The sequence below is a fragment of the Heliangelus exortis genome, chromosome 1 (genome assembly GCF_036169615.1).
Source record: "Heliangelus exortis chromosome 1, bHelExo1.hap1, whole genome shotgun sequence".
Classification (NCBI taxonomy): Eukaryota; Metazoa; Chordata; class Aves; order Apodiformes; family Trochilidae; genus Heliangelus; species Heliangelus exortis.
In genome coordinates, this window is record NC_092422.1 from 117,172,036 (window position 1) to 117,190,886 (window position 18,851).

Sequence of the window (18,851 nt, forward strand, 5' to 3'; positions counted from 1 at the left end):
AAAACACACCAAAATTCATGCAGGACAGTGACAAGTGAAGGCTTGGTGCAGAGCTCGGAATTTGTGTTATCTGTCTCAAACAAGGCTTAGAACAAAGGAGGAGCTGCCCTGATTTATGCTTTGCCACCTGAATTATTTCTACCAGGCCTTTGCTGGTAAAGAATTACAGTAGCTTTGCTCTTCCCTGTTTCCTTCGTGTGATTTGGCAGACTGCAGAAACCGGTCTCGAGCTGTGCCACCTGCACTGTGCTAGAGGAATGATATTCCTGGCAGTACCGTGGTGGCACAAATACAGACAGCATTGGAGTGTTTTGTATTCAAATATAATGTTTGTTACAGGAAACGGTGTTTAAAAACACGAAGTAGAGTACGGTAAAGCTGGTATCATTATTCTGGACTCTGTTAGGTAAAGCGGGATGCATAATATTAATCTGTGAGCATGAGTATCTTGAAGTTGACAGAAGTCTAGGGTATTACCTGTATTACTTTAAAACAATCCCTTCCCAAAGTATCACAAACTTTCCCCATGTCTCACTTAAGTACTAAAAGCTATTTTCCTCTTTCAGCTACTGTATAGAAGCAATGAGGCAGAACAGCCAGAAGAGAGAAAATAAATTTCTAACAATCATATTCATTGTAATTTGATTTTTTACCACATTTTTCATTCCTGGATCCTATTCACTAACAAAAAAATATAGTAGGGAAATAACATGCAAAATGTATATTCAATGAACAGAAGAAGAGCTTGTGCTTTCCAGGTGAAACAAAATCATAGTAGTAGTTGGAGTCAGCAGGTACCCTCATTGCAGAGTTGTGATTTGGAATAAATGAATGAAAATTACAAGTTTTACAGTTAAGAGGTAGTAAAGGAAAAAGAATAGCTAGACTTCTAACCCTTGATTCTAACTTGCTCTAGATTGCTGTTGCAAAAATTAATCCAGCCTTTTCTATTGTCTAAAATAGAAGCTGAACTTTAAATTTGGAGACTTTAACATTTTGCTGGTTTGCAAAATAAAAATGTATTAAATATATAGTATATATTTGAGTTATTATGTAGATAAACCTTTCAAAGACTTTAATTGCTATTTGATAAATACTGTTGAATATGGGGGTTTTTCTTGGTGTCAGAGAGACCACTCAATTCTGATACTATATCATTTTACAGCACAATTAATAATATGTCTATCGGATGATTCATGTGCAATGAACACAAATGCTGAAGATTAGAATTGGCTGTGAGAAATACAAATGCCTTTTTGAGTTGGGTTTTAAATCTGCCTTGTTGTGCATGCCTGAATTTAAAAAAACCAATTATTTTGTTGTAGGATCACAGAAGTCATATTGAGCAACCAGTGCCATCTAACCCCTTGTAGGAAGGGAAATGCAGATCTTAATCCCAGGAAAACCTTGGATGTGGTGAACTTACAGTTGTCTTCTTGACAGGATCAGCATGGGATATGTTTGTTTATAGGCTAGATCTAGGGCTCAACAGCTGATTGTTTCAGTACAAACAAAATCAAAATCAGTCTGGAAAGAAAAAAAAAAAAAGGAGACACTGAATTGGATAGCAAAGGTTAGGAATTAACCTATTACATGTATAGAGCTGAACTCACTGGCAAACCAGTTCTAGAAAGGATTGTTTCACTGTGGGGTACAGGAGCAGAGGACTTTCTGAGAGGTCTTCATGTTTTTGTTGAAAAAATGAGCATAGACTTTGAATGTACCTATACTAAAGGAAATTAGCTGATGTAGACACCTATCAGTTTCAAGGTCTGTCTTTGCCAGAGGGGAGGCAGTAAACTTAGGAAGAATAAACATTAGCCTTTAAATTTATCAATTTGACATCATCCCTCTCAGAGACATTCCTTCTCTTTCCATTTACTTAGTAATCAGTTCTAATTTTGTCGTGGTTTAAGCCTGGCTGATAACAAAGGACCACGCAGGCGCTCACTCCCCCTTCCCCATTTTGAGAGGGTGAGGAGGAAATCCACCAAGAACCTCCTGGCTTTGAAGATTTCACTCTCTGGTTACGCTCACAGGCAAAACAGACGGGGAAAAAATAATCAATTTAATTTATCATTATTCAAATCCAAAAAGGGCAAAGATTAAAACCAAACCAGAGCTTAAATACTTCTCCCCACCTTTCCCTTCTTCCCAAGCCCAGAGTACTTTGGTCTCGGTATCATTACCTCCTTCCCCCAGTGGCACAGGGGGACAGGGAGTGAGGTTTACAGTTGGGACATGACAGGTTGTTCTCCACCACTTTTTCTTCTTCAGGGAGAGGGATTCCTCACAGTCTTTCCCTGCTCCTACGCAGGGTCCCTCCCACAGGAGAAAGTCCTTCACAAACCCCTCCAGTGTGAATCCCTCCCGCCAGGCAGGGTCCCTCAGGAGCAAACTGCTCCACCCGCACAGGCAGTCCACAGAACCACTTGGGGAACCACACAGAACCACAGAACCACTGCTTGGGGAGCAGTCCCCTCCGTGGCTGCAGCTCCACAACATCTGTTCCATGATCCTCCCCAGGCTGCAGGTCCACAGCTGCTCCTCCAGGATTGCGCATGGGTGGCAACTCCACAGCACTTCCTCTGCCGGGGTCCTTCAGGGTCTCCCCACCGTGCTCCTCCATGGGTGCAGGGGACAGGCTGCCATCTCACCACAGGATATATGGAAAAATCTCTTCAGGCACCTTCTCCCTCACCTTCCTATGTGGCCTTGGTCTGTGTGATCTGTCACTGCTCTCTGCTGCTCTTCTCTCTTACAGTGTAGTTCTTTCTCCACGTGTTGCTTTATCTCACCTCCCTTTCACCTCTGCCCTGCTCTTAACTACCCTGTGTTTCCCCTTCTGGAATATTTTAATCTCAGAAGTGCACTTTTTTTGTTCACTGGTGGCCTAAGGCAGGACCAGGCATTTTGAGGGAGCTGTTCACACCTGAGCCATCCTTGGGGGAGGGCAACCCTTCCCTGCTTACCAGAAGCAGCACCGCATCAACCCAGAACAGTTCTCCAAGCTGCACATTCAGTACTATCATGTAAAATACATAAACTATGTAACCTTATCCAAACAGTGGCCTTGTATTTTTATTACATTAGAATGTGAGTATATGTCATCTTTAAGACAGACTCATCAGCAAATTTGTACAAGCAAGCCTCCAAGCATCAACAGTAGCTGTGAGTACATCTTGTCAATGCTTGTTCTAATAAATTGGTACTCTCAGCAGACCTTCTTTTACAGCTTCTGCTTTATCTATGCAGATACTGGCATTTTCTTGTGCAAAACTAAACTCTGAATTGGTTTACCTATTATTTGAAGATTCTGAGTCCTTTCAAAGTATAAAATTCACAACATGAGAAGTATGTGCTGAGAACTCTGTGTATTTTTGCTTAGATTTGTTGTTGTTCTTTTTTCCTTTTTTGTCTGGAGTATGTCAGAAAGTAAATTTTTTGTTCCACTGCCATTCCTTAATTTTTACATACTATTTGCATTACGAGACTTTCTGGTAGGAATGAGTTCAAATTTCTGACCCTTGCAAGCACTGATCATCAACTCCTTTCCTTGCTATCTTTGTATTTTTCCTTCTTTTAAGCATTTCTGTCTATTCCACCATGTTTGTGTGCATTCACACTTAGGTGTTCCCGCCTGATTACATTTTTTAATTTAATTTAACAAATATATTGTGGTCTTATCCCACAAAGGCTTCTCAAATAAATGTGTCACAGAATGGTAGGGAATGAACCTCTTGAGATCGTCTAGTCCAACCCCCCTGCTAAAGCAGGTTTACCTAGAGAGGGTGGCACTCCAGATGGGTTCATCTAGATTTGTAGCTGTATATATGTTCACTTGGAAGGTTGGTAGACTTTTGAGCTTTAAGTATTGGAAATCTCTTCCTCATTTCGGTAGTTATGCTGGGATAGGAGGCAACTGTTGAAAGTGGCTAGTCCAATTTAAAAATTCAGAATCACCCCAGTGCTTTCCTAGGCAGACATCCTAAGCAGCTTGATGCTTATGTGCATTGAAATGAAATGGAGGTAAATATCTATCTTTCCCTAGACTTGTATTTATTTTCTTTTATCTACCTTAAAATTCATCTAGGGCTATTTTTTATGCTAATTAGAAACAATAGTGCTAGGAAAAATAAAAACTTTTTTTCTTGGGTATATTAGTAAATTTGCATTAGTAAAAAAAATCAGGAATGTAGAGGTGCAGAAACAGTGACTATGGTTTTTCTGCTTTTCATCTCTCAAAGACAACATAGGATTAAAGAAATATCATTTCTGTGGTTATTGTTTGTGGGATGGAATACAAGAGATACAGTTTTATTTTGCTGAAATGTTCAGTTCTGTTTTTTAGGGTTTAACAAAATGAAAGCTAGCAGTACGTCTTCATGTCCAACCTGCCAAAGAAGGTTCCTGTTTTGACTTTCACATTAGTGAGAGTCAAAGGCTTTAACTAACCTGTGGTCACCCTCCCTCATCCTATGTACAGTTTCTGTACTAAAACTTCAATATGGCTATGCAGGTAATACGCCCAGCTTCCAAGAATCAATGAGGGGAGAAGCTGACAGAATTGATGTCTGTGTACATACACAGTCAAGCTGGATTCCTCCGTGTTTTGCTTCAGGTTTCTCTGTTCATCCTATAAGAATAGATTGCTTTTAGGATTATATTTAAACTGTAAAACCTGTCTCTTCCCTGGATGAAGTCTAGATTAATAATTAAAATTATTATGGGGACTTCTCCAGTAGACTATATGGATGGACTGCACCATGTCTTGGTTCCTCTACTCAAGAGGCCTACTCCCTGTAGGCTTCTTCCCTTATATCACACTCCTGAAAGACAAATAAGATGGTCTTAAGACAAATTAAATGGTCTTCTAATTGTCTTGGGTAGAGGAGACACAGAGTCCTGGTGGTGTTTCATACTGGGCTGGGCAGCTGTTACTGTGGATCTGCTTACTGAACTAGATTAAAAAACCTTTAGATCTTGCTAGAGGCAATGGTAAAGCAGGGCTGGGCTTCGACAGTCTCTGCTGGCTCTCTTCATTCTGTAGAGAGGGATTTGGGTTTTTGGAAGCCACTACCTCCGCAGGCACTGTCTTGTTGTCAGCTACCTGGCAGAGCCTCAGCAAGAGAGTTGTGCTTCAGCCGTGGCAGTCTTTCAGTTCTCCCTAATTCTATAAAGAATAATCCCTTGGAGAGAGACAGAGCTCTCAGTCTTTTTAATTTGGCTTGCCAAGGAAGTGTAAAAGTTTTGATCGCTTTTGATTCTTGTCCAACATGATCTAGAAGTGGGTTATTCTGAAATTAATACTGTATTAGTATGGTAAGTTCTGAAATAGTGTCCTGATTTAGTAAAGCGTGCAGACTTTCAGCAACTGGCATGGAAAAACTGGGAGCCTGAGAAGTTTCTGCTATGACCTGTTTTATTCTTAGAAGTAATAATTCTATTCTGAAAATGCAAATACTCTTTGGAAGTGATTCAGTATATGCCAACTCTGCTTTCAAGCCTTTGCTCATGTTTTAATGCATGTTAACTAATATGATTCTAAATTTTAATTCAAATAAAACATAAATGCTTAATACAGCTGGCATCATACGTGCATGTAGTTTGTATAATCTGCGATCTACAAGTGTCTGGTTTTGATGGGGAATTCCTAGATCATATTCATTTAACACGAAATTGGCTTCCAAATACATTTTAACAAGCTGCTGGTTACCTGTTTTGTGGAATTTGAATGGAAGGGCTGATTAGCTGTGGTCCATAGTGTACTTTATTTCAGAATCTGATAGGATTATTATGTGATTCAGAAGGACTATAGAAGTGATGAAACGTAGATACCATTTAACCTGTCTTGCACTAGAAAAAGAGAAATGCCTCTTCATGTAATTTGTTTCTGAAAACATTACTTGAAAAACTTATTAATTTTTTTTTACTTTTTTAAAAATTTTACAATAATAGTAAGCAAAACTATTTAAAGATGACCAATACTTGAAATTCCCTTTAACATAGGTACATTTACTGTATCATTTATATTGAACTAAGCCTAAAGAAAAAAATACACTTGGTACTTCAATTAAATTTTGTCAAAGTCTAAATAAAACTGCCTAATTTAAGAAATTGAATGTTTTTTTAATAAGTCTTTGAATGTAAAGTATTTTTTGAGTTACATCAGAGACCTTCTGAAATCTCCCAATACTAAACAGAGAGTAATAGTACTGATACAGTTGATGAATTTGAGTTGATGAATTGCTCATAAACTGACTAACAAACTGTGAGCAGTTTCCTTTTAAGTAATAAAACTATATAATGTTTTAGGCAGCCCTATACTGCCTGAAAAGAATGTAATGTATGTTCTCAGTATCTGTATATTATCTTGTAACTGGATAAATACTGAAATGTCAAAGAGCAAGTTTTTTAAAATAAGTGTTTCTTTGGACGTGTTGGTGTTCTAGAGCACATTCCTTGGAACAATGGGAATGTTCAAAGAATGAAGCGAATGAACCTCTAAACCACTTGCAAAGCCTGAATCAAGATTGGGTACTGTCTTTCTCAATGAATTAGTACCTGTATGTTAGTGCATTTTTTTCTGACTACAGAGCCTTCACATAATATATCTCTCTAATAATATACATAATTATGCTTCGGTCTCTCCGTTAAAGAAAAATATTCTGTGATGTTTCACATGGAAGTTTTGTGACGTATTACTGAATAAGACTGAAAATGTGTCATCTCTGGGGATCATCAAACAGTCCACTCTTACTTCAGTGCCTTAGGGTTATTTTTGTACCGTATACCTTGATGCTTACTCTCATACAATCAGAAAACTTGATGGAATGATGATTTAACTTGATTTCTAAAGTTGCAGTTGTGAATCAGAGTAAAGGCTCTACCAACAAACTGTTCTTGGACAAGCAGTTCACTTTCATAGCTGCCGAACTGTCTTGATATGTAGTGGTTGGAGATTTTCAGGGACGAAATTTCTTGAAATTAATTCAGAGATTTATTTTTTTTAGCAAGTTGATGCATTGGGTTTTGCACATAATTGTGAATTTAACTTTGAAAGCAGATAGGTTGGTTACAGGAAGCTTTCATTTTGTGCTTAAAGGACTTCCTGCTGGATGCCTTGTTGCTAAGATGCTCATAATTTTTCAGACCTAAGGAAGGTAGGCTTGGGGGATCTTTGCACCTGATAAGGGTAAAATCAAGGACATTCTCATTGCACAAAACGGCCCCTGTTAATCAGTCACATGTGAGCTCCTGATTGCTTCTGCTTTGACCAAACTGGGAGTACGACAACAGAATGCATATCAGAATTAATCATAAAAGTCCATAATTGCTCATGGAGCACAGAACTGTAGTTGTGTGGGACTCATTGCTGTGAAGTATCTGGCATGAAAAGTTACTGAGAATTTATCAGGGCAACTCTTAATGATTCTAACACCACTGAGCAAAGAAGGTTTTTTCCCACATAACTGTATTAACAAAAATAGATAGTGAAACACTTACAGATAAAAGGGAATATTATTTAATTATTTAATATTTAGCATTTGGGAAAACATGCAGTCTTGTTTTCAAGACTTCCAATAATGGCTAATTGCCATCTCTGTTTTAAAGAGGAAGTGCAATGTGTATTCTCAAGCTCTGTCATGGCATGGATGCAGGTTTAATGTATTAGTTTAGTTACCTAACATTTGCCATAGCAGCTGCAGGAGGAATTAATATTTGGGAATCTGTAATTTTATTTTTAGATACATTTAGTTTGACAGGTCTTTTGACCTTTTTAAAGAAGACTTATTATGTGATCATTTTTCATTCTCTCTTCTGTTGTCATAGGCTGTTCTTAATAAGTGGTAACTACGAAGAAAATCAGCACCTTGTGATAACTGTTACAACATGCTAAAAATTCAATGACCTCTTAAAGAAATCTGTGCTGTAGGAAAATAGGAGAAACTCTAAGTTTTGATCTTATGTAGAGTTTAGAATTAGTATTCTATTTTTGGCTCAAAGAGCACAACTAAAACAATCATTGTAGATGGTTGTATTTGTTAGCAGTAACTGCACAAGTGGTGCACATTTTATCTTTGTTCTGGGTGTACAGCTAAATATTCAGAAAATACTTTGTTAAATATTAATATCTGAAGGCTGAGGAGTAAGTAAGAAATAAAAAATGCTGAGTTAAAGCTACCTGTTTGATTTTTTTTTTATGAGGGTGTATATTAGACTGCCATCTGTGCCCAGTGCATACAGATGGCTAGCAAATGGTGTAATTTGCATAGTCCTCTTAAAAGGCAGTGAATCAGATGCATTTGTGTTATCAGTTTTTTTATCTGTATCTTTATATGGTTTTGTGCAGGCTCTTTGTTATGTTAACGTGACTTTCTGGCTTCAGAATGTTCCAAAATAAAGTTTTCTAATTTGTGGCTCATCTTAGTTTCCCATAACCTTCAATATACATTGGGGTAAGGGTATTATGCTCTCTGAGTTTATTCTCTCAGTAACTTCACCATATGTGTTTGTAAACAAGCTCTACAGGCATGCTCTTCATTCTTCCCATATTTGCCATGCCTTAGACAAAACTTGTCTTTGCATTTTTAAATTTAAAAAATTTAAAAGGCCTCTGTGAATATAAAACATACGCTCTTCACTCACATCTACAGATTTCAGTTTTCACTTGTTGCCTTTCTTCCGTTTATGTGTCAGTGAGCTTGCTGAAGTTTATAACTACCTGGAAATAAAATAGAAAGCCTACTGTAAATGCAGGCTTAATGTGGTTTCTTACTACTACAAGAAGTACAACCTCAAAATACAGAGCTTTCAGGGTGGCTGGCAATGTGGGACTTCTACATACTAGCAATTAAGTAGCTCATTTAGAGCTAGGTGGTTTCTGCTAGTTGTTTAGTATATATATATATATATATGTATATATATATATATTTGTTTATATATATATATGTACATGTATAGACAAACACACAAACAAACATGCATGCACAAATGGAAAGAGAAAACTATATTCTATGAATGGAGTATGAAATTATTCACCTACATGTTATTGGTGAGACCTTACTAGAGTCATTGTCTTTGAATATCTGCTTTTCTCAATTTGCTCTTTCAGGTTCAGGGTTAATGGAGTTCAGTTCCATGGCCATTGTATTTGTGTTCTATTAATGGAACACATGATTCTCAAAATTACAAAGATCTTGGAAGGTAGTCTCACAATCACATGAAAATATATAGAGTGCTGGCAAAGCTTTTGTGATACCTGCAGATATTTTGGGAAATAAAATAGCTTCTAAATTCATAGAAACCAAAAAGTTGTGAATAATGTTGGTGTAAATTCACATTTTACTTGACTAAATTGTCATATTTTTGATAGCATTCATTCAACTGTGCAGCTGTAGTCTATATATAGAGACTTACTATTAAGTACAAGCTGTCTGTAAATGTTTTTAACCTGGAAGAAATTGAAGCTGCCAAAAGAAAAATTTTCAGGCTGTATGTATCTTAACAGATACTTAACTGTTCCTGAGGTTGTCTAATATGATTGGGATGCACAAACAGAAATATCTATGTTAAGAAAAATATACAAGACAAAGGCCATTGTAAACCAAACACTCACACTTACTGGTGCCAAAATATTTTGTGTTCACATCATGTAACACATTGTGTTCAGAATTCTAAGACAGCAACCAAGCACTGCAGCATTTCACCTTTTCATACTGGAGGTAAAAAAAAAAAAAGAAGAGCTTTTTATTTAAAAGTTGAATGAACTCAAGAGATAATGAAGCTCATTGTAGAAGTGAATCCTTCTATGTTTCGAACAAAAAAACCCCCTCAGAGTTATTGTCTAATGAAGCAGTGTCCAGTGAATCCACAGAAAATGGGAGGTGATAAAGCTGGATGATGTTGCACGTCCTTTTTTAGGCATTCAGAGAGCTCAACTACATGTAGTTGACAGAATGAAACTTAGTAGGGTGGTGGTTATTTTTTGCAAAGCAATGGAGAAGATTTTCTAATTTTCTAAGATAATTCAAAGGTGTCAAACACATGTAGTAAAAATACACTGAATTTAAAGAATAATAATACTGGATATTTTTTTTGCATTGTATGAAGGAAACTGTTACCAAGCTGATATGTGGCTTTCTTTTTGATGCTTAAAAGAAGTTGAGAACAAATTACGAAGCAAGTAGAAAAAAACACAAGGACTATTCAAGAGGTAAAAAACCCTGCAGTGTGACATGAAAATTAAGGAGCCACGGGGTCTTTTGTTTTTATTTATGCAGAAGATGGATAAGATACAGTTTGATCAGAATTTCAAAATATGACATTTCTGCTAATATAAAGTAATTTAATTTTACACAGAAAGGCATAATGGGGCCCAAAGGCTTGAAACTGAAGCTAAATATATTGATACTACATGTAGCATGACATTCATAATAGTGAAGATAACTACACACTGGAGAAATGATAGATGCTTTAGAAATCATGTATTCTCTACTGCTTGAAAAGTGTAAGTGAAGATAAAATATCTCATGGAAAGATAAGAAAACCTCAGCCCATTTGAAGCACAAAACCTATGACTCTGGCATTGATTTGTACTAGAATGTGCACTCTTCTTAGTAGACAGAAAATTAATTTATGTGAGACTTAGAGAAGTTCCACAAAGGCACTGTAAACCCATGTGTTCTAGGAACTAAAAGTAGCTATGCTCAGAACTACAAATCTAAGTTATAAAGGCAATGCTTTCATGATTCTTATCTTTTGACAAAATCCATGCTGTGACACATATACAACTGACAGAGCTTCTGGTTGATAGAGCTGGCAAGTAGTGTGGTTGAATCCTTTGACTGTTCTCTTAATTATTTAGTTAAATACATTGGTGCTTTTTAACTGATAAATAACTCAATTCAGTAGAACTGGTCTTCTGCAAGAAAAATCTGTCCTATATTCAAGTTACATGCGAAACCAATTTTGCAGTTAGTTTATATAATGGAGTAACACCAGCCCACAGGCATCTGCTCTTAGGGTGCTGCATATTCCTACTCAAACCTGTACCTGTCAGTGCCAATCAGATGACAGGACTCCTCCAAGCAGCAATTCTACTAATGTAGCACCCCACAATTCCTGGGTGTTTGAAAGGAGAGGCTATAAGTGAGGATTGCCCATTTCTCTGTGTGTCTTTTAATAAAATGGTGGATGTCAGACCATGGTCTCTGCTTAGTAATTATAGCCCCTTATGTAAGTGTTCATTTCTGTACATAGGTTGCTTTTAGTCATGGAGGAAATTAGTTAAAAAAAAATTTGCTTATTTACATTATTTACATAGCTTGGTGTCTTTTCCATCTACGTTTACGAAAAGGTTTGGTTTTGAAAGAGGTGCCATGCGTAATTTACAGGTTTTGCTTTATGGTATATTTGTTAGCTGCTTACCATGCCTCATCATGAGGTCCTTTATGATGACATGTCTTCAGTTCTTCTGTCTTGCAAGAAGGGACAAATCAGACTGCAGTAATTAATGCAAAAAATATTTAATCTGACACTACTACTCATCGTAATGAAGAAAAACGTGTCTTAGCTCTGGATGTACTTATCCTAGGAAGCTTAATACCTGCTGCAGGTAACACTGGTCTTAACTTCAGGAGTCAGTTCTGAAGTATTTGGACTTCTGTTTCACAGCAAATACACAGGACTTTCAAATCTTTGGATTCTTTTAGCAGTAACCTCTGAGGAGAATGAGAGACATCAGATCTGTATCATATAATAAAAATGAGTCATTGAATAAGAAAGTTGAGGGAGGCTGTAGAAAATTTGGTCATAGATCATGGTTATGAGAGGCTTTGCCCATTGATACTTCTCCTATGTGTTTAATCATTCACTGGCAACTTTGGTTTCCAATAAAACATATCCCTATGTGCTTATTCTCTGACATCAGGCATTTGAGATATAGTGAGTATGGATATGGCATGAAACTATCATATATACCCTAACTTACCTTTATACAAGTGACAAAAAGATTTGGAGGGAAAATGTGAATCAGTTTGTAATACTGGGAAATGGAATTTTTCACTTGTGGTGGGATAGCCTGAGACATGAAAGTGTTTCTTTGTTAATAATGTATTATGCTGACATGGAAGTCAGCATCGTGGAAGCAGAATTGAAGTACTTAAAATCAGACATCCTAACAACTGGTTTTATTTTTCAAAATATTTATAAGCTTTGGAGTATCTGGATGTTGAAATACGCTATGAAAAACTTTTGCATACCAGTGAATATAAAGCGAAATATCCTGTTCATGCATATAGATCTTAAAACCAGGACAAAATGTTGATTTCAGAAAGAGATTTTTTTCTGTTACAATGTGTTATTACCGTTACACTTTCTCTGCTTGATGCACATAATTCTGATTCTACTTGTTTCACTCTAGATCCGAACAGACATCCTGGCTTAGTTTTCATCTTTTTCCCTTTTATGTACCAATTAGGATAACCTGGCATGTCTGTGAAGCCTCTGGGAGATCAAACATACTGATAAGAGAGAGAAGATAGTGACTGGCTTTTATCATTGAAAACCATGATGTCTACTTTGAGCTATTCAGAGGTATTTGTATTAGTACCCTCTCTTAGTATCTCCAGAGATATTCCACTCTCCCTGCTAGCATTCATATTTAACAAAAAGGCAAAAGTAAAAGAATAAATTCAGTCCAAAGCCTGTTCTGTAGCTGCTGCTGCTGTATGTCTTGGTAGAGTACACTAGTATGAAAAGATTTGATGAGGTAAGGTTTTACACTTCTGTGCTTGGCAGCAAAGCACAGAATTTGCAGAAGATGGGCTAAAGTGCCAAGAAAATGTGCAAAGTCGTCACATCTCTTCAGCTCCTTCTGCTGGAAGGACCTCACTGCAGTTCCCAGAATATTTGAAAGCCACCATCAGTCAGTGATAATTCTGTTTTTTAAGCATGAGTCCTTGCTGCAGGGCAATTGGCCAGACTGAAGCAGACAATACAGTTTCTCTCTTATTTTAGTAATTTGTGAAGTATTTCAGGGTGAACACTTAGGCAAATATATGTGAATCATTGGAGAATGCTTTGTCTCTTTGCAATATGCTGAATGAAATCATCTACTTTGTTAGGATGATTCCTAGAAAACTGATTTAGCACAGTACTGATACTGAAGGTTGACAGCTGCTTAGTCAGGGCAAGACCATTGTAATTTTCTTGAAGCACAATCATGAGCTTGTGGCTATGTATTTCTACGGGGTGTAAAAGTTAAGTTAAAGAGGAAAAACACCTCTTAAAAATTCTTCTCAGTTGGAAACCCCTAATGGGTTGTTTGGTTGATTGGTTGGTTAGTTGATTGGTTTGTTTGTTTTAGCACTAGTCTTGCTTCCTCCTTACAATGAGTAATGGTGAATAATATTTAAACGTAAGTGTTGCAGAACAGTCATTCAGAGTGGACCAAAGGATTACCAACAACCCTTAAAATGTATCCTCAACTACCACATATCTTTATTGTCCTATTTAAATAGATTGTTGAAGTGATGCACAGTTTATCATTTTATGAATCATAATTATATCCAGGACTAAAGTTTGGTAATAAGTGGCAAAGAGAGTTACTTAGGGTTTTTTTCTCTAGTTGCTGTGCTGTAGTGTAGTTATGATGATTTATATACAGCTTTTCATCTGCAGGTACAAGTGCATTGAGATCACTGTCAAAGGAGATATTATATTCTTTTGTAAAACACTGTCTCTATCTTACAAATATGGAAATTAAGGCAAAAGGAAGAAAAGAGACTCTTTTTCCCTCTAAGATTATCCAGAAGACAAGTTGTCAAAGTCAGAAGTGGAGCTCAGGTCTCTCAAGGTCAGCGGTCTCCTTTAAACTGCTTGTTTAGCAACTGGAGAAGTAATTACTTAATAATTTGAAGTCCTAACCTTCAAATTTGCTAATTTATGGTCTTTACTTCCCTGAGGCAAATTTTAGAATAGTTTACTGCAAGTCTTTTCACCTATGAAAGGGGAAATAAAGATTCTCTGACATTTGCTGGCAGAATAGGTGGACAATTTTGTTCAGGATTTTACAATATGCTAGTATGATAATTTATAACATGCAGGTAGGGATTTATGTTGTCAAATCTTATTTCTGATCAGAATCTTCATATTCTGAATACATGTGGAAGTGTTTGACCCATTTCATACCATGTGATTGTTAATAGTATATTTCAAATTCCTCTCATGTTTTACATTTTTCCTTCAGTAATTCTGGACCAGCAGTTCCTTGTTAAAATTTCTGACTCAGATGGGAAAGGACATGATGTAAGCTTGGGAGATTGCAGTTTAATAGGCATAGAACAGATAGAGAACTCCATTCATAATATATCTGGACAAGATGATATTGCTGCACAGCAGTCTGTCAGTGCTGATTCCAGATGAACTCTCGGGGTTGCCAGAAGCAGTGTAGCTGTGGTTTCACTCAGACTGTGGACTGGACTAGGGAATGTAGTTCATAGCAATACTTGGGTAACTCTGCATGGCACTGCATTGTGCTTATGTTGTGAGACAGAAAGAAATAGTTAAATGTGAGCTTTTATGTAACTGTGAAATGAGTCACTCTAAAAAGCATTTTCTCAGATTTAAAGAAGAAACCTTGTTAAAGAATTGTGGTACTGGACATAGTCCCAATTTATTATTTTTATAATGTCTTGATAAGTACAAATATCTACTACATTCATGTGGTATATGAACAAATAAATAATGTGTAAAAAACTTGAAGATGTGTCCTGCTGAATTTTTGTGTCATGTCATGTACTTTATTTTACAGGCAAGAACAGATCACTCACACTTGCATGTGTTTTAGCCTGGTGATGTTGGTACTTTAATTAGAACAGTGGAAAGTCTGTATGAATTTTTTTGTTTTACAGGAAGCAAGAAGAATTGAGGTTAATTAAAGGTTAATTAGAGTTTAATTGCTAGTTCCTTTGCTTTTTCCTCTTCTGGTGATAACAGGAATGTTAGAATCCTTGACTGATGGCAACAGATTGGGAAGGCCTGGTGTTGATTGCTACTGCCAACATGAAAGTGGTGCTGCAGTCCTGCAGCTCCAATTCTTAATCAATGAGGTAAGGACATATTTACTCAGATTCTTTTGTATAAATTTAGTTGAATAAATCAGTTCATATATTCTAATTGAGTGATAAAACCTTGACATATTGACAAATTGTGCCAACAAGTCAGTGCCTTTTAGAAGACTATTTATGGGACTGCACACAGTGAGAAACACTACATTTCGTATACATCAGTAAAAAGTACTGATCAAAAGGCAGTCAATGTAGCAGGTAGGTGTAAAATCCATTAAATTACTTAGTATGCTATTTCAAACAGAAATTAATATATGAGCTAAGTCTTCCTACAGAAAGATACTGATGGTTGTTAGTTGAGAGCTCAGTAGTTGGGGATGTGCTACTACTTGAAGCAAGGAAAAGCAATTGCAGGGATCATTAATTGAAACAGCATGCTTAGTCTTTGTAAATGGGTTGTTGAAATCAAGTATAGATGACTTGAAGAAACAGCTTGCTCTGTGCCAATTTTTGGTGATTGTAATATGTAAGAAGCATATAAATCTGCGTTTTCCTAAAACCTCTGAACTTGGCCAAATTATAAGATAGTCATAGTTCACTTTTAATTAATTTTCTCCTGTGATATAAGGAAACAGTTTTGACAGTTTTAACTCCTCTTAATAATCAGGAATCTTAGGACTTCTCAAGGAATAAGTTTTAGTTTTGAGGTTTTTTAAACCTGAGAAATACTGTTTTCTACACCTGTTTGGAGAAGGTACCTGAACCACAGGAACCGAGGAAGGAGGACTGAAATTTTAGAAACAATCAGTCCAGTGGAATTCTTTTGGAAGAAGTCAGGGATGAAAACAGAGAGGCCAAGGTTTAAATCAGTGATCTTTCTTTTTGTCAGATGACCAACAGAACCCCTGCTATATAGGATTAGTTTGATTTCTGTCATGGAGATTCTCTCTGACATTGACCCTAACTCTTTGGGAGATGTGAATTAAGCACCGATTACACTGTGTTAGAGGAGTCTCACCTTCATAAATTTAATTGGCTTATGTCAACATTGAAAAGAACAGTTGCTAGGATTAGGAAAGAAATCAAAGATGCAAAAAGAAAACTGCATCTGTCACTTTTAGTTGGTAACTAATCTTTCAGTTATATCTTTGTCCTTCATCAGAACAAGCCATTGCCTTCTGTTTTGGCAATACCTACTTCCTCTCTACCATAGAAATAGATTTTATCTGAGTTGTAAATGTTGTGAATCACTGCAGCAGCAGTAGAGAGCACTCTGCAGTCTGTATTTTATTGGCATCACAGTTCCATGATGAGGAGAAAGATAGGAGGTAACATAAGTTCACTTCAAGCTGTCCGGGCAGATAAAGGTCTAGATCTTGGATGATGTCCAATTTTGGGGCACCAGAAGCAGAACCAGTCTTAAGAGTATTTCTCATCTGTGATAAAGACCTTGTCCTTTTCTTTACACTTCTTAGTTCCTCCTAGGTCCTCTCCCCTTGCTACCTGTCCCCACTTATCTGCATCTTTTCCCAGTTCAGTTTTTTAATTTCATGTTGTCTTGATATGACTGCTGAACAGTACTTGACACTATCAGCTGTGTATATGTGTGTTCACTAATCCCTTTTTCCTTTAGTTACATCCTTTGCGTTCACCTTTTTAAGTAAATGATGTCTGTCCTTTTTTTTAATCTCTATGCTTATAAGGAACTACACGAGAATGTACTTGTATAACCTCAGTACAAAGCTTTTGTTTGCATTTTAAATTTATGGACTTTTAAATTAACTTTGTCTGATCTTATTCTGATTTAAAATGTATATGTTTACCAGATCAATTTAAAATTACTATTATTTATAGTAGAATATATTTTTGTAGAAAACAACCATTTTTCATAAAGAGTATCATTTTTTAGGGGTAGATCATTAACAGTGAGGATAACTTATGAAGAAGACAAAATCTGCAGAAAAGTTATATATTGTACTGTATTTTGTGTCTGCTCAAGGGTGCTTTGGTCAGTGCATGTGCAGATGATGCACTTCATTTGTGGAATCTCCGACAGAAACGACCAGCTATCCTACACTCTCTGAAATTCAACAGAGAAAGGTAAGACTGCATGACACAAAATAAAGGCTTCATTCAAAAAACCCTCAAAATTACTTTCCGTATTTCTAATAACACATGTTTACTAGTTTGCCTTTGAGAGGAAGATGTAGTTTTCCTTTGAAACTTTTTCTTCCATTGTTTCAGTCTTGTTTGCACAGAATAAAAACTTCACTTTCTTTTTCTTCGGCCTTCTCAAAACTAGAAAAAAATTTTTCTTCTTTTTCATCAGAATTGTTTCTTATTTTACTTTACATTTTTATGAACTAGTATGAACAGCAGCGTGTTTGTTTTTCTTCAGACAAGACATAAGCACTGTGATCCTGTATATGCAGTGCAGTGATGAAACTTCACAGAGATGTGAAGAGGCTCATCAAAGCTTTAGCTGCAGCAAATCTGAAAATTATTATGGAAATAGACTTTTCCTTCATAGTTTACTATTCAGGTACACATCATGTTTGCACTTAAACATCAGCAGTTTACAGGTTTTGTTGCAGTAACTACTGTTTAATAATTTAGAAAATGTGCATCCTGATTCCTAAGACTTTATAACTTACAGCAAAAATATATCAAGTGGTTTGGGACTGCTTGAGGGAAGATGAAAAAGAAACGATATATGTGTATTTGCTAGCTGCTTCTGGACAGTAAGTCATCATTTTATGTATATTGAAATATTTGAATCGTCATATTCTCACCAGGTAGGTACATTATCCACAACTTGTCATTGGTAAATCTAACATATTGTAGAAATTATTACAGTGCATCTTGGTCTCCTTCTAGCAAAACATTTGTCAACAGAACTCTCTTATGCTTCTGGCAGACTAAAACATTGGGTAAAGTACTTGGAATCATGTTATTAGCAATACTAAAAATTCCTGCATAAAAATAAATTTTCTGTAATCACATTTTTGAACTGAGGTTTAAAAAGGATGTCATTACTTTAAATAAATGCTTAGCCAGCTATATTGCCTTTTCATAAAGCTTAGTAAGTTGTGAGTAAAAAAAAAATATTTTTAATGCATATTTGAAGTAACATATATGATCACTACCATTTAAATAACTTCACACAAAGATTATGAGGCGAATATCCTGATACATTGCTGCATAATAGTGTTAAAGAAGTAAGTCCAGTTTTGAATTTAAAAATACTTTTCAGTAAGTATAGAGAAAGAACTATGTAGGCTGTTCTTTTCTTGGGTGTCTCTAGCACTGCTGTAAGCTTCTAGTTTTCTGTGTTCAAGCACTTTGCTCCAGGATGAAAGATCTTCATTTTAGTAATTTTTTTTAACATACATACAAATTACTTTCAAAGATTGGTTGCACATTTAGTATGTAAAATTCAAAATAAGACTCCCGGCAAGTAGCTAAAAAGTAGGGCTAAAACCCTCATTAACTCTCTCAGTAATTTGTAAAATTTCTCTATACATGCCGAACAGATTTAAGACTAAAAGAGAGCTTCTGTTTTTTCCTTAATATTTATGTTAGAGCACAGAAGTTATGAATTATGTGATATTCAGAAAAACATCAAATAATGGTTGCTTTAGCTATAAAAATGTATTGCAAAATGCATGCAAGGGGAATTTGGGAGGCTGATAAAGCAGGAAGATCAATATTGATTTTCTTCAAGAAAATCAAAAGTCTTTCTTCCAACAATTGATGTCTTCTTCACTGTTGCAACACTTA

General features: G+C 36.2%; 1 protein-coding gene across 4 annotated transcripts in view; it reads left to right on the plus strand.

Moving 5' to 3' along the window:
- The window catches only part of STXBP5L (syntaxin binding protein 5L), a 189,862-nt gene that overhangs the window by 54,236 nt on the left and 116,775 nt on the right, over window positions 1–18,851 (plus strand). For 3 of the 4 annotated variants that reach the window (XM_071760679.1, XM_071760670.1, XM_071760689.1), the window contains exons 3-4: window positions 15,032–15,113; window positions 17,071–17,171. In XM_071760679.1, the coding sequence (XP_071616780.1) occupies window positions 15,032–15,113; window positions 17,071–17,171 (183 nt within the window). Of the gene's footprint in view, window positions 1–12,485; window positions 12,598–15,000; window positions 15,114–17,070; window positions 17,172–18,851 lie in introns of those variants that run through there. The other variant, XM_071760698.1, reaches the window with a different exon arrangement.